Raw genomic sequence first — 14,614 nt, 5'->3', positions numbered from 1 at the left:
TGATCGTTTTGACTTCAACACTGAAACGACAGAACATCTTTTCTTACAGTTTCAATCAAACTTCTCAGAATGTTTCAGGAACTGATGAACTTCTATCGACCAGAATAATCCAACACATGAAAGTCTGGAATCTGAATGAAGGACAAAAAGGCAGTTTGGGAAAAATAATTTAATCGTCATAGCAAAGAATTTCTGACACAAAAGCCGTTTTCTAAAAACCTTTTCACCGGCGTATTTGAACGAGATAATACTGTAGAAACAGTCTGTGAAATCTTGTCAACTGAAGAGCGCTGGGGGGAGGGGCCTGTGAAACGAACATAAACACGTCTCACTAGAAACATGTTCTTTGTCCTCTGCACAGCGTCTGTGTCTAAGACTGAAAGAAAGAAATCCTGAATATTTGAATCACATCCGTCTGCTCCAGTCTTTGATCCAGTCTTTGATCCAGTCTTTGATCCAGGCTGAAATATTTATACAGATATTAGACGTGAAGCTCGACTCATCTCTAGCGCCACAGTGAGGTTAGCAGAGTGAAATACAACTATAACTATAACACGGAGGGACATTAGCTTCATAACATTCCACGTCCCCTGATGAGTCGGTCCAAGTGAAGCTCAGACTCAGTGGAACACAGCAGGTTCTTCTGTTTTAAATATATTCACAACCTTTGACTGTCAAACTTTGTTCACACAAATCATGGATCCCACAGAAACAACCTTTAAAACTGATTCCTCATGTTTCATCCAGTGAAACTTTCAAATCCCTGCAAAACTCATGTTGGAATTCAATTAAATTTCATTTCAATGATACAGAGGGGGTGGGGGTTGTGTTGACATTAATGTACGGCCTACTGTCCTCCAGCTGGTTTACCCTGTGGGGGGGGGATCCAAAGTGTCCTGTGGACGGTTCACGGTGCATCGAGTGTTCCTGGACAAGTGAAGACACGGATCGGTTCACTCAGGCTTCAAAAACATGTTTTCACAAGTAGATGCTGATTCTCAAACTTAAGTCACAAGTTTTGAGTGTTTGTTATTTAGCAGGTTCACACACAAAATAGAGGACGGATCATTCTGTTCAGGGGACGGAGCCACAATGATCCCTCATGTTTAGAGGATGTGTGATATTTATTTGATTTGAGATCCAAACTTTTTATTTAAAAAAAAAGATTTCAGATAAAGACAAAACTTTTGAACCTCATTGTTTTGTTGGTTTCATATTTAATTATGATTGATTAAACAATTACTGAATGATTTTCATATTAAAAGTTAAATGGACACACACACAGCTGTACCTTCAGTCATGGTAAGACCCTTCCTCCTGATCCTCCTCCTCTTTTTGCCCTACACAAAAACATCAGTTGATGAAAACCTGTCTTGCGTCGTTTAGTGTGATGCTGTGAACATGTGTAAGTTGAGTGTGTGCATAGTGAACATACGTAGTTGTCACTCGAGGACCAGTTGGGGAAGCGCTGACTGTGGATCTGCCTCTCCTTCTCAGCTTCTTCGTAGTATTTGGCCTGCACCTCTCTGGGCAGCGCTTTCCACTGAGGACACACAACACACCGTCAGTGCACAAACACACAACTACAACATCACTCAGAGTGCACCCCTCATGAAAATGTACATTTTTATTTGGATCAAATCAAACACGTTTGATTTTTCCCTCGAAACCCTGAATTTTTCTCTCAATGTCAAAGAGATCAAATAAATATAATAATACAATTGTATCACGTGCTACAAACATCTGTATGAACGTCTCGACCCCTTCATCTCATCCACGGTTTTCTTGACGTGCGTATTTGAGTTTGGACACGTTCAATATTAATAAAAATGGATTGACGGGGGCAGTGTGTCTTCAGTCTGGGGAAAAGTTGACCGTGTCTCCTTCTAGGTCCTCAGATAAACAGCAGTGGTCGACAACTGGGTCAAACCTCAGGTCAAAATCACCACCAGGTCATGTTAAGAATTAGATTATGTTTAATTCAACATATTCGACCAAGAGAATCTCTTTAGGTTTGCTTGTCTTAAAAGTAAAAGCACAACATTCGTTTTGTTGCTGCCATGCTTTGAACCAAGCTAAATTACAGAGCTTTTATTTTGAAACATGTAGAACTTGGATCTGAAGATTATATATATATATAAATAAATAAATAAACCACACGTGAATAGTAAAGACAATTCTGTTTCATTAGATGAAAAACATTGGGATAAAAAACTGGGACCATCATCATCACAGAACATCATCACAGGACAAACACTTCAAACAGGTTGGAACAAACACTGAGTCAGTTCCACAGATGATGATTTATTATCAGGACGGACGATGATTATTCAGCAGCAGTAACGAGATACAGTCAAACTAACAATTAGAAACAGTGAGACTTTCAAACAAAAACCCACAAAACAACCAGAGGCTAAAATCGTCCTAGATTGTTTGGACCTTCGGTAAAATCTGGACCTTAGACAGGCGATGAAATTCGTTGAAGGTCAGTGGAGGTTGTGCACACACCATGCAGCCGTTTCTTTGAGGGCGTGACCCGACATCAGGTAGAACACACCAACATGACGGCCGACATCATCTGAACTCACAACTACTTTCTCCTTTGTCGTTTTGAACACACACACGATCCTGCTCATAGCACTTAAATGTCTTTGTTCCTTTTTTTGAACTCATACATCATGTTGTGTCTTCTCTTGGAGCCTCTGGTTGAAAAAATAAGAGTACGTTTGTGGACGTGATTCTCAGAATGTGGACATTTTTCAGGACTTGCTCTGAGGTTTGACTTGAATGCTCTCCAACATCATCCCTGGTCCTGCTCCAGGTCCATTCAATTACCTGCAAATAGAACAAATATATCACTGTCGTACTTAAGATTCGAGAGAAGCTCCAACATAAACAGTGTCTGCGTCTCTCACGTGATGAGCATCCTTATCCAAATTTGTGAAGAGGACAACAAGATAAATGTTCGACTCACAACAGCATGGCCACTTTGAGTTCTGCACTTCTCCTCACCACCTCCTCTGAATCTCTCAGGTTTCTGAGATCTGTGGAAAAACAAGGACTCAAGATTCTAGTCGACAGCTCTTCTTGTGTGGTTATTAATTAAAACATTTATAATGAGGTTATTTAACCATGCAGAGAAACAGTGTGATGTGTTGGTACGACTTCTCCACCGTCTGAGTTCCAGAGCGAACTCTGATCCTGGAACCCTGATTATCTTTTTACTATCAGGATCGAGCAGAACGTTCATTTTTTGTTCTGCAGCTTTCAACAATTCCTCTGCATCTGCCCCTGGACGCACTACGAGGGGTAGAACCATTCATCTGCATGACACCCACTGAAATCTACAGAGAAACATGTTTCATTAGAACAGTAAAAATATATGACAGAAATCACCACCAGGAAAATGAGAAGTCGACATCATCAAAGAGAAATTACCGTCCCAAGGTTCGTACTTTTTCTTTTGAACTCTGAAATGAAGCCAGGGCACATTTACTGTACTTCCTGCTTTAAACAATCCAATCAAATCTCACGACGACATAATGTACAGATCACTGCGTAGTCATAGAGTTCTATTCTTCCATCCTCAGAGGGGGGCTTGACAATTGTTTCTATATTTCAGTGAAATGTTGTGGTTTCTCTCTTGTGACAAATGTACTTATTGTAAGTCGCTTTGGACAAAAGCGTTTGCTAAATGCCCTAAATGTAAATGTATTCTCATCCAGTATGTACAGATCAGCAGTAAACTCTGAAACGATACCGTGACTTGTGGCATCCAACAAGAATCTGTTTTCGTTGCCACAGCGACTGCAGAATATTTTTCAGAGTTCAGGTTGGATCCACAAAAAGGATGATGCATTATCATCTGCAACAAAACAAATGAAGTATCGTTAGGCTAGCACCCAGAATGTGAACATGAATTTAATTAGCTGTTCACTGAACACGTACAATAACGAGTTGACAAATCTGGCTAATATCAGGCTGTTGAACTTCACCGGACTGAACCAAATTCATTTTCATGTCATCTCCATGGGAATAAAATCAACATCTGTTGATTCATTGATTTCATTTTCAAGACTAATTTGTCAACTGATCAACCAATGTTAGAAACACAGCGGGACATCCGTGTGATTTAAAAAACTATGTGCCGAATAACGACTTGTCTCTGTGCACCAGTACAACTTAGTTCATCCGTTTGACTAAAGTTAGCTAACTGACCTAGCATCAATGTTAACATCACTGCACAGCTAGCTTCATATATCATGATAACGTTAGATGTCGAAGTGCATAAATATGAATCGAGTAAATATAGTCAACGTTAACTAGAAAACAACATTTCACTTACTTCTCAAACAGGCAGGACACGGGAAAGTTTGTCCACATTCTCCAAACCGGCTCTGCATGTTACATTTTCAACATTTGTTGACGTTCACCTCTATTGAGGTTGTGTGTCTGTGTGACATTTGCAGTCGTGTTGTCCATTGATGCGACGGATCATTCACAATGATTCCTTCACTATTCAAATAATTATGTTCAGTCTTTGGCCCTTTTTAAATTTTCCGACATTTCTTTGGGTCGGATTCAAATGTTTTATGTTCACAATTAATTTCGCAGCTGGTCGACCTGGTTCCAGGGTTAAAAATCTTTTAGAGAAAATCTTCATTCTAAAGTTAGACGCTCGCTTTTGTGTAATTCTTTGAACTAACAGACAAATAAACGCAGAGGAAACATCATTTCTAGGTGTCGGTAAAAATTACTGTCAAGAATTTTTTCATGGTGTTGTCCATTCGCAGGAAACTCGTAAATCTTTTACAAACTGTGGAGAAGTTTGTGTGACGCAGACTCTAACAGACATACCCTCTGTCCAATGATGGTGTTAACAGTTGCACTGTTGGCGTTGTTGAGCTCAGCCACGACTTTCAGCCTCTCTTCCTTTCTGAAAAGCATGAAAGCGTTTGGCGGCTTCTTAATGTACGGCCTACTGTCGTCCAGCTGGTTTACCCGCCTTCTCTTTCTGTGGGAAAAAGATAGAATGAGAGCAACTGTGTAAAACTGTGAAGGAAGAAAAGAATAGTGAGCTGGAAATATGGTACACAAATAAATAAATAAAATATTAGGCGACAGTAAGTTTGTTATGTTTTTCAGTTGGTGACCACAGATTCTGAGCCAGTCAGGGTGACCTACTGTGGAATCAGGGGTTTGGCTTGAGGAGCAGGAGCAACAAGAGGAGGAGCTGCTGGAACCCTGTAAAGCAACTCTCCGTTCCTACAGAAACACAGTCAGACACGTTAGATGAAAGAAAACGTGGCTTTGATGATAAAATAAGAGTCATAGTGCGTTTGTTTGCTTTTGTGTGTTTTACTTACACATATCCAACATTAGCCAGGATCTTCTCCAGGCCTTGAGGGAGCCTCACGATCGGCAGTGTGTTGCACTGGAGACACGAACACACACAAAACAGGTGATTAGACAAAACTGCTTCATGTGTTATCCGTCCACCTGGTGGACAACAGCGGAGTAACAACACAGACTGAGCTCTGAACAGTTACAGTTCACAGCCTCACACAGGGCACCACTGTGAGGCTGTGTGCAGAACACTGTCACTGCCAAACACTCGGAGCAGTGAAATAGTTTTTATCAAGTTTAAATATATGACTTACGGGATGTTTGTTAATTCTTGTGTTTAAATAAGAGGGAGATTCCATGGTCTTCCTCCAATCACCACCTCTGTTTTCAGCCACAGGCTCAGAGCAGTTTGAAAGCTTGTCCCTGGGACCTGGTTGTAAATGTCCATCAGGACCTGAGTTCCTGGCTGGTACTGGTCTTCCACAGTCCGCTCTGTTTTCCTCAGCCAGACTCTGATGAAGCTGTGACGACTGAGGTTTCTCTTCATCTTCTTCCCTCTTCACAGCGACAGGAGTAAATGTGAACTTTATGATGTCAGCCTCCTCCAGTCCTTGAAGCTGCTCTCCCTCCTGACTGATCCTCAGTTCCTTCTGTTCCTCTTTAATCTGGGGGAGCACTGGGATCTCCTGGTCCACATGGGGGCTCCACTGCTGCTGCTCAGGAGGAACAGCAGCTTTACTCACCGTCACCTGCTGGACGTCTGCAGGGAGAGTAGAGAGAGCTTAAAGAACAACTGTATTTTACACATCAAGATCTGTTTCCATGAGGCAAAGCCTCAACCCGCAGGGACCTGGGTTCAATCCGACCTGCGGCCATTTATACATGTCCTCCCCCACTCACTCTCTAATACTGGACTCAGTTTAGCATGAGGATCCTAGATCTCTAGAATCTCACTGTGGATCCGAACCTCCACTCTGGGATCGTATATGAAAATAGAAGTTTGAATAGTTTTTCTTTATTTTCAGTGCACATTCACTGCAACGATTTTACACACACTTGTCTCGCTGATACACGCAGCGTTAGAAGATATTAAAAACTATTATAGGTCCAGGGTGTAAGATTCAGGTGAAATTACATAATAATCATAATGGTGTTTTCAGTTGAAGCTTCTTAAGGAACATTTATGTCACTACAGCTACTAACTAACGCTGTTGGTTCGAATGTAAATGATGAAGTGGATCAATAATCTGCTTCAGTTCATCTCTTCACGTCTGCATCATCAGTTTCCTGTCTCCTAAATGTTCATCCACTTTCAGGCCCTGTTTTGTGCGGTTATAAACAAGGCCCAGGTCATTAATATCTATCATCATAGAAGGTCAAGAACTTAACTACAAAACGAGTCACCAATAACCTGAAGCTTCAACCACGTACAATGGCTCCAACACACATAGAAGACGCAAACAAAGATGTCAGGAGAGTTTGTGGTGATTATACGTTACATCCAGCCTGCTGCTCCGCCTCTCACCTGAATCCTGCAGAGGACCTCCTGCTGTGTTGTGAGAAAGACAAACTCTGGGGAAGGTCCAGACCCGACTCTCCAGAGATCCTCTATGGGCCTTTTCTGTAAATGGATCAATGGAGTCTGAGAGTGATTTATCTTAAATACCAAACATCAAACATGTCCAGACCGAATCAAGCTCGTGTCTCCGACTAAATAATAATTATGTTCCTACTGAGAGTAAGAGCTCAGGAGCAGTTTGGTCATGTGACACACTGATGAAAACATTTTTAATCACACACACAAGATGGCAGTGCTGCACCTTCACCATCCTTAAATTAACAAAAGAAAATTAACAGGTCAAAGTCTGTTTCAGCTTCATTGTGTCTGTAGCTGCAAACAAACAACTTTTAAAGTCTCGTAGGTTTGAAGACAGTTGAGTTTAAACTTCATCCAATAAACATAAAAATACTAGTATTATAATCAATAATCAAAGACTTCATCAATAACAGTCACAGCTCTCGTTAGTTCTCAGTTCTGCTTCAGAAACCTGTTTGTAGAACTAGCAACAAGTAACACATAGCAGCAGTTAGCTCCACTAGCTTAGCTAGCACAGAGCATCTTAGCTACAGCAGAGCATCTTAGCTCCACTAGCTTAGCTACCACAGAGCATCTTAATTCCACTAATTTAGCTACCACAGAGCATCTTAGCTCCACTAGCGTAGCTACAACAGAGCAGCTTAGCTCCACTAGCTTAGCTACCGCAGAACAGCTTACCTCCACTAATTTAGCTACCACAGAGCAGCTTAGCTCCACTGGCTAAGCTACAACAGAGCAGCTTAGCTCCACTAGCTTAGCTACCACAGAGCATCTTAGCTCCACTAACTTAGCTACCGCAGAGCATCTTAGCTACCGCAGAGCATCTTAGCTACCACAGAGCATCTTAGCTACCACAGAGCATCTTAGCTCCACTAGCTTAGCTACCACAGAGCATCTTAGCTACAGCAGAGCATCTTAGCTCCACTAGCTTAGCTACCACAGAGCAGCTTAGCTCCACTGGCTAAGCTACAACAGAGCAGCTTAGCTCCACTAGCTTAGCTACCACAGAGCATCTTAGCTCCACTAACTTAGCTACCGCAGAGCATCTTAGCTCCACTAGCTTAGCTACAATAGAGCAGCTTAGCTCCACTAGCTTAGCTACCACAGAGCATCTTAGCTCCACTAGCTTAGCTACCGCAGAGCATCTTAGCTCCACTAGCTTAGCTACCACAGAGCAGCTTAGCTCCACTAGCTTAGCTACCGCAGAGCATCTTAGCTCCACTAGCTTAGCTACCACAGAGCATCTTAGCTCCACTAGCTTAGCTACCATAGAGCATCTTAGATCCACTAGTTTAGCTACCATAGAGCATCTTAGCTCCAATAGCTTAGCTACCACAGAGCATCTTAGCTCCACTAGCTTAGCTACCACAGAGCATCTTAGCTCCACTAGCTTAGCTACCATAGAGCATCTTAACTCCACTAGCTTAGCTACCACAGAGCATCTTAGCTCCACTAGCTTAGCTACCACAGAGCATCTTAGCTCCACTAGCTTAGCTACCACAGAGCATCTTAGCTCCACTAGCTCGGCTAGCTTTCCGGCTCCAGAGAGCAGGGACTGACCTGCTCTGTACAGCCGGACTTCGGGCTTCATCACGGCATCGAGCAGCCTCCTCTGGCGGCAGATCTCCCGCTCTGACCGCTCCACTCTGTCTTCGTACTCCGCCACGGTTTCCTCAAACACAGCGACGATCTCCTCCGCCGCCGCCGTTAGCCGCTCGGTGAGCAGCGCTCTCAGCGCCGGGACTTGAGCCGTTTCTTCTCCTTCCTCCACCTGCAGCAGAAAGTCTTCAGCGGCGGCGCTGATCCGCTCATGTACCGACACCCGCAGCAGCTGCACGGCGCACATTTTCCTCCTTTCTGCGCACTTTGAGTCTCGGAGCGAACAAAGAGAGCCAGCGGCAGGTAAACAGAGACACCGAGCTCAGAGCCAACAGCGACCCCTGCTGGACTGGAGGACGACGAGGACACCACAGTGCTCATACTGCACGGTAGAAATACTCTGTCAAGAGTACACGTTACACAAGTACTAAAGTATCAGCAACAAAATATTCTTAACCAGTGGTGGGAGAAGAATTCAAATCATTTACTGAAGTAAAAGTACCAGACAGTAAAGTACAAATACTTCATTACAAGTGAAAGTATGAACAGAACAAAGTAAATATAAATAGGAAAACATCATAATCCCAGAGAACGTCTTCTGGGGACATGGAATGTTATGAAGCTAATGTCCCTCCGTGTTATAGTTATAGTTGTATTTCACTCTGCTAACCTCACTGTGGCGCTAGAGATGAGTCAAGCTTCACGTCTAATATCTGTATAAATATTTCAGCCTGGATCAAAGACTGGATCAAAGACTGGATCAAAGACTGGAGCAGACGGATGTGGTTCAAATATTCAGGATTTCTTTCTTTCAGTCTTAGACACAGACGCTGTGCAGAGGACAAAGAACATGTTTCTAGTGAGACGTGTTTATGTTCGTTTCACAGGCTCCTCCCCCCAGCGCTCTTCAGTTGACAAGATTTCACAGATTTTTTCTACAGTATTATCTCGTTCAAATACGCCGGTGAAAAGGTTTTTAGAAAACGGCTTTTGTGTCAGAAATTCTTTGCTATGACGATTAAATTATTTTTCCCAAACTGCCTTTTTGTCCTTCATTCAGATTCCAGACTTTCATGTGTTGGATTATTCTGGTCGATAGAAGTTCATCAGTTCCTGAAACATTCTGAGAAGTTTGATTGAAACTGTAAGAAAAGATGTTCTGTCGTTTCAGTGTTGAAGTCAAAACGATCAAAAGTCATTAGATGGATAAAACATCACTCAGGTGAAATGTTTCTCATCTAAAAAACTGCTGTTGTGTTTCAGAAGATGTTTCTATTTGGAGGGTGAAGGGACGTGAGGGTCGTCCTTAAAAATGTGTTTTATGTTTTTATTTGAACGTTTATGTCCATAAATGTTTTTCTTGTGGAGCAGCCACAGAAGTTAGTGTTTGATTCAAAGGATGATTGCTCGTGGTGAAGCCTGAATAATCAGTGGAATTATATGAACTGTTCCAAACAGGGTTTTGTAAAGAAAAGATGATTTTTCTTCTTAAAATGCATCGATTGTTCCAATGTGGGTTAAAGTTCTGTTTCTATGAGTTTCCAGTAACTTGTTGATGAAAAGCAGAAAATGTCACAAGAAGTTTGAATATATCAAAGTCACGTTTTAATAAAACTTCTGTGTATATTTGGATTCGACCCGTTCTTCAGCAGATCTCGTTTCTCCTTCACTCCAGAAAATGTTTGGACTATTTCACCAAGTTCGTCTGAAAACATCTGTTGAGTCAGATCCTTCTGGTCAGATCAGGTTCATACTGGCAAAGTACAGTTCTCTCAAGTCAAGCAATGCATGATGGGATATATCACTCTGCCATACACCGCTTATCACGATGCATGATGGGATACAATGAGTCCACTACATAGGGTGTAATAATTCTCACTAAACATTCAAACATGGAGAACTGTGTTTGTGAGAACAGTGAGTTCAGAGAAACTCTTTAGATTCAGTTGTTTAATGAAAAACTTGATTTTTGTTGTTTTATCTCAGTTATTAAACTTTAAAGTTGGAAGTTTATAAGATTCTGATCTTTTGGGAGACTTTATGATTTGGAATCATATGTTTGCTTTTATCATTTTCTTCTGCTTTGTGTGTAACTCCACATATTCTCCTTTCTTCACTAAATGTTGACGGTCAGGTACAAAGAGCCTTAATATGGAGGACGTGTCATTAGAGGGAATCAGACGTGTGATCCACATGAACCATTAAATATAAAATCCATTAAACTTCAATGAGCTCGGAATGATGTCACACCTCAGTCACCTCACAACACTTAGCCTCATTCACCAACTATTCTTAAGAAGAAATTTCTCCTTAAATCACACTTGAGCCATTTTTATGAAGATTCTGATTTTCACTTATTTATATATAATAGTTTTCTTTTCTGGGATTTGTTCTTATTGCTCAGAATCTTTTCACACTAACTCTGACAACTGAAATAAATAATCAGTTATTGTGTTTTTCACTTTAAATATACATTTGTTTTATATTTAAATAATATTTTTAATACTTAAAAGACATGTTTCAGCGCATGTTGTAATTGTTGTAAACACGTGAACATGTTGAAGAGAACACGCAGAATATTTGGCATAAAGTGACGCAGGCTTACGAACACGTCATTCATCATTAAAAGAACACGGATACAAACAATTGTAAGAACGTGACATGGATCTGACGGAACGTTTTCTTAGAAAACTTCTTAAGAACAAAGCAGCCATCATGGACTTTGAAGTCGAGTTCCAGTTGCAACTTCGGAGTCAGGGGGCGGTGACTCTGAGCTCTGTCTATGAAGGCCCCTCCCCCATAGCACCCCCATGTCTCATATTCTACACTAAACATTCATGTAGGTTGTTTTCACTGAGGCTGTCACTCGTCCTCTATTGTCCCAAATTTAATTTCTCTTCATTCTAAGAATCCAGATGTTTTCTTTAATCCATTAATTTAAGTCGTTAAAAACTGAACCCTCTGGTCATATACAGCATTAGTATCAACCTAGTATCAATTTTTGTTGTTTTGTCTCAGTTATTAAACTTTAAGTTGGAAGTTTATAAGATTTTGATCTTTTGGGCATTTTCATCTTCACTGCTGAAACATGATGAACAATTTGTCTTCATGCCAAATGTAAATCCATGAAGTCTGAACGTGTTTAAACACACGTGTGTTTTTTCACCAGTAACTTCTTGTTGAATCCTTTTCCACAGACGTCACACTTATAAAGTTTTTCACCTGTGTGAATGGTCATGTGCTCGGTCAGATGAACGTTTTGTTTAAAACTTTTGCCGCAGACTGAGCAGCTGAACGGTTTCTCTCCTGTGTGGATCCTCATGTGCGTCTTCAGATTTCCTTTCAGGCTGAATAGTTTCCCACACTCGCTGCAGCTGAACGCCTCCTTGGCTGAAACTTTTTTCTCAGTTTGGTTATGTCGACTTTGCGTGGACGCACCGACACACTTGTGTGTTTTGAGTTGTGTGTACCATGTGAATCTTTTGTCGCAGACAGTGCAGCTGAAGCGTTTCTCCTCAGTGTGGACGGACATGTGCAGCGTCATACGTCTTTTATGTGCAAATCCTTTAGCACAAAAAGGGCAGCTGAATGGTTTCTCTCCAGTGTGAATCCTCTCGTGCAGCTGCAGAGTTCCTTTCTGGCTGAAACCTTTGCCACAGAATGAGCATTTAAATGGTTTCTCTCTGGTGTGAATCCTCATGTGTGCCAAAATGTTCCCGCTGCAGCTAAAACGTTTGTGACAAACTGAGCAGCTGAACGGTTTCTCTCCCGTGTGTGTTCTCATGTGGCTCATCAGATGATCCTTACGACAGAATGTTCTGCCACACTCGGAGCAGCTGAACGGCTCCTTGTCAGTATAACATCTTGTATCACTCTCAGAGATGTTGTCATTTCTCTGGCAATTTAAATCTGAATCCACTTCCCTGATTTCCTTCGAACCAGCCTCACCGGTGCAGACGTCGGTTCTGTCGTCAGTCACCGGTGGTTTGAGTCTGTCTGGGTCGAAGCTGCGGGTCAGTTGTGATCCTGTGTGAGCGCTGCAGTCGACCTCGACCACGTTCCGATCACCGCGGCAGTTTTTCTTCTTTCCTGTGTGGATCCTCATGTGTCTGCTCACGTCTCCACTGTACCTGAAGCTTTTCTTACAGACGGAGCAGCTGAAAGGTTTCTCTCCCGTATGAAGCCTCATGTGACTGATCGAGTTTCCTTTCTGAGAAAATCTTTTGCCACAGAAGGGGCAGCTGAACGGTTTCTCTCCAGTGTGAATTCTCATGTGTGCATTCAAATGTGGTTTACGGCCGAATCTCTGTCCACACTTAGAGCAGCTGAACGATCTCTCTGAAGTGTTACAGTTCAAATGAACCCCTTTATTTTTCAAACCAGGCTGAGGTTCCCTGGTCTCCATCCGTTCATCTTCACTGTCTTCAGTCTCAGAAGAGTCTTCAGTCTTGTCCTCAGGACCTGGTTGTAAATGTCCATCAGGACCTGAGTTCCTGGCTGGTTCTGGTCCTCCACAGTCCGCTCTGTTGTCCTCAGTCGGACTCTGATGAAGCTGTGACGACTGAGGTTTCTCTTCATCTTCTTCACTCTTCACAGCGACAGGAGTAAACGTGAACTTGATATCAGCCTCCTCCAGTCGTTGAAGCTGCTCTCCCTCCTGATTGGTCCACGGTTCCTCCTGTTCCTCTTTAATGTTGGGGGGCTCTGGGTCCTCCTGGTCCACAAGGGGGCTCCACTGCTGCTGCTCGTCCTCACCAACGATCACTTGTCGGACGTCTGAAGGTAAAGAAGCTGAAACACAGAACGACACAGACGTTCGTCAACTGTCACATCTTGAGTGTCGATTAAACACATGGCTGTGTTTTAAATGAAGATGGACAACGTGACGGCTCATCAACATCATCTTTATTTACAGTCTCTGATCTTTATTTCTACAGTCTCTGATCTTTATTTTTACAGTCTCTGATCTTTATTTTTACAGTCTCTGATCTTTATTTACAGTCTCTGATCTTTATTTCTACAGTCTCTGATCTTTATTTCTACAGTCTTTGATCTTTATTTTTACAGTCTCTGATCTTTATTTTTACAGTCTCTGATCTTTATTTACAGTTGATAGTTAAAGCTCGTTACTGTTGCTATGGTAATGCCCGGCGTCCTCACTTGGACCTCTAATACTGAGACGATGATAAACAATGATGCAGACACTTATGTTCTCTTCCTGTTCTCGTCGTATTAGTCACATGACTCCACGACCAGCGGTAAATGAAAAGTGTTGCTTGGTATCGACATCCGACATCACGTGTGTGTGAACACACTCAACACTTCCTGAGATCTAACATCTGGTCTGGAACATGTGGCCTGTTGGTTTAAACACTTTTTAATTTAAACTTGTTTTAATGAAACTGGTTTAAATAAAACTGGTTTTAATGAAACTGGTTTAAATAAAACTGGTTTTAATGAAACTGGTTTTAATAAAACTGGTTTTAATGAAACTGGTTTAGCAATGACAATAATAATTTCATAATAACTTAAATAAAACTTCTCTCTTCTCTACAGTTTTTTCTTCCTCCGACTGAAAACATCGTTTTCTTCAGTATCAGCTGTTTAGCTAACAGTAGCTTAGCATCATTAGCATTACCCCTGGATGTTTCCGGATGTAGAACTAGAACAAACCTTCTCGAAGCTTCGTCTCCACCTTGAAATCGTCGTCCATGAGCTTCCGGTCTCGCTTCATCAATCATTAAAACAAACAATCGACGCGTTTTCTCGGTATTTTCACCGGTTCACGGTTCAACTGCGCATCGTTAAAGCAGCGAAAATATGAACTATCACTTCCGGGTCTGCATTTCAAAATAAAATCCTCTTTGACGACGTCTTGGTTTCTGTTCCACTGTTTCTCTCCCGTCGCAAATTAAATGGATTCTTTTGACCATTTTAACTGTTTATATAAAGTGTTCATATTAAACCTGCTGTGGTGAAATACATACATTAATATGATCGATAATCATAATCATCACAACTAACATTCGATTGTGACTGTATCACCATGACAACGACCCCTCCATGATGCAT

At 41.8% G+C, this 14,614-nt stretch overlaps 2 protein-coding genes across 8 annotated transcripts; both read right to left on the bottom strand.

Moving 5' to 3' along the window:
- Positions 1–154: 154 nt before the first annotated feature.
- Positions 155–9,100, bottom strand: LOC109644674 (uncharacterized). 7 transcript variants are annotated; one of them, XM_069516530.1, is made up of 10 exons: positions 8,504–9,100; positions 6,872–6,967; positions 5,661–6,106; positions 5,367–5,434; positions 5,185–5,265; positions 4,858–5,014; positions 1,436–1,543; positions 1,282–1,340; positions 871–927; positions 155–461 (listed from the first exon to the last, which is right to left on the bottom strand). In XM_069516530.1, exons 1-10 carry the CDS (start codon positions 8,787–8,789, stop codon positions 371–373), a joined length of 1,449 nt encoding a protein of 482 aa, XP_069372631.1. In that variant the 5' UTR covers positions 8,790–9,100; the 3' UTR covers positions 155–370. The 7 variants fall into 7 exon arrangements, 4 of the variants coding, with proteins under 4 accessions (XP_069372631.1, XP_069372632.1, XP_069372634.1 ...); XM_069516533.1 differs by having other exon boundaries at positions 336–461; positions 1,292–1,340; XR_011239578.1 differs by lacking the exons at positions 155–461; positions 871–927; positions 1,282–1,340; positions 1,436–1,543 and adding exons at positions 2,169–2,835; positions 2,975–3,044; positions 3,132–3,344; positions 3,761–3,865.
- A 1,024-nt stretch (positions 9,101–10,124) lies between these two features.
- Positions 10,125–14,396, bottom strand: LOC109644675 (gastrula zinc finger protein XlCGF57.1-like). The gene is made up of 2 exons (XM_020110109.2): positions 14,216–14,396; positions 10,125–13,333 (listed from the first exon to the last, which is right to left on the bottom strand). The coding sequence occupies exons 1-2, from the start codon at positions 14,274–14,276 to the stop codon at positions 11,685–11,687; spliced, it is 1,710 nt and encodes a 569-aa protein (XP_019965668.2). The 5' UTR covers positions 14,277–14,396; the 3' UTR covers positions 10,125–11,684.
- Positions 14,397–14,614: the final 218 nt, after the last annotated feature.

The sequence above is a fragment of the Paralichthys olivaceus genome, chromosome 20 (genome assembly GCF_024713975.1).
Source record: "Paralichthys olivaceus isolate ysfri-2021 chromosome 20, ASM2471397v2, whole genome shotgun sequence".
Taxonomy (NCBI): domain Eukaryota; kingdom Metazoa; phylum Chordata; class Actinopteri; order Pleuronectiformes; family Paralichthyidae; genus Paralichthys; species Paralichthys olivaceus.
Note: the sequence above shows the minus strand (reverse complement) of the source record. Positions and strands in the feature narration are given on the sequence as shown.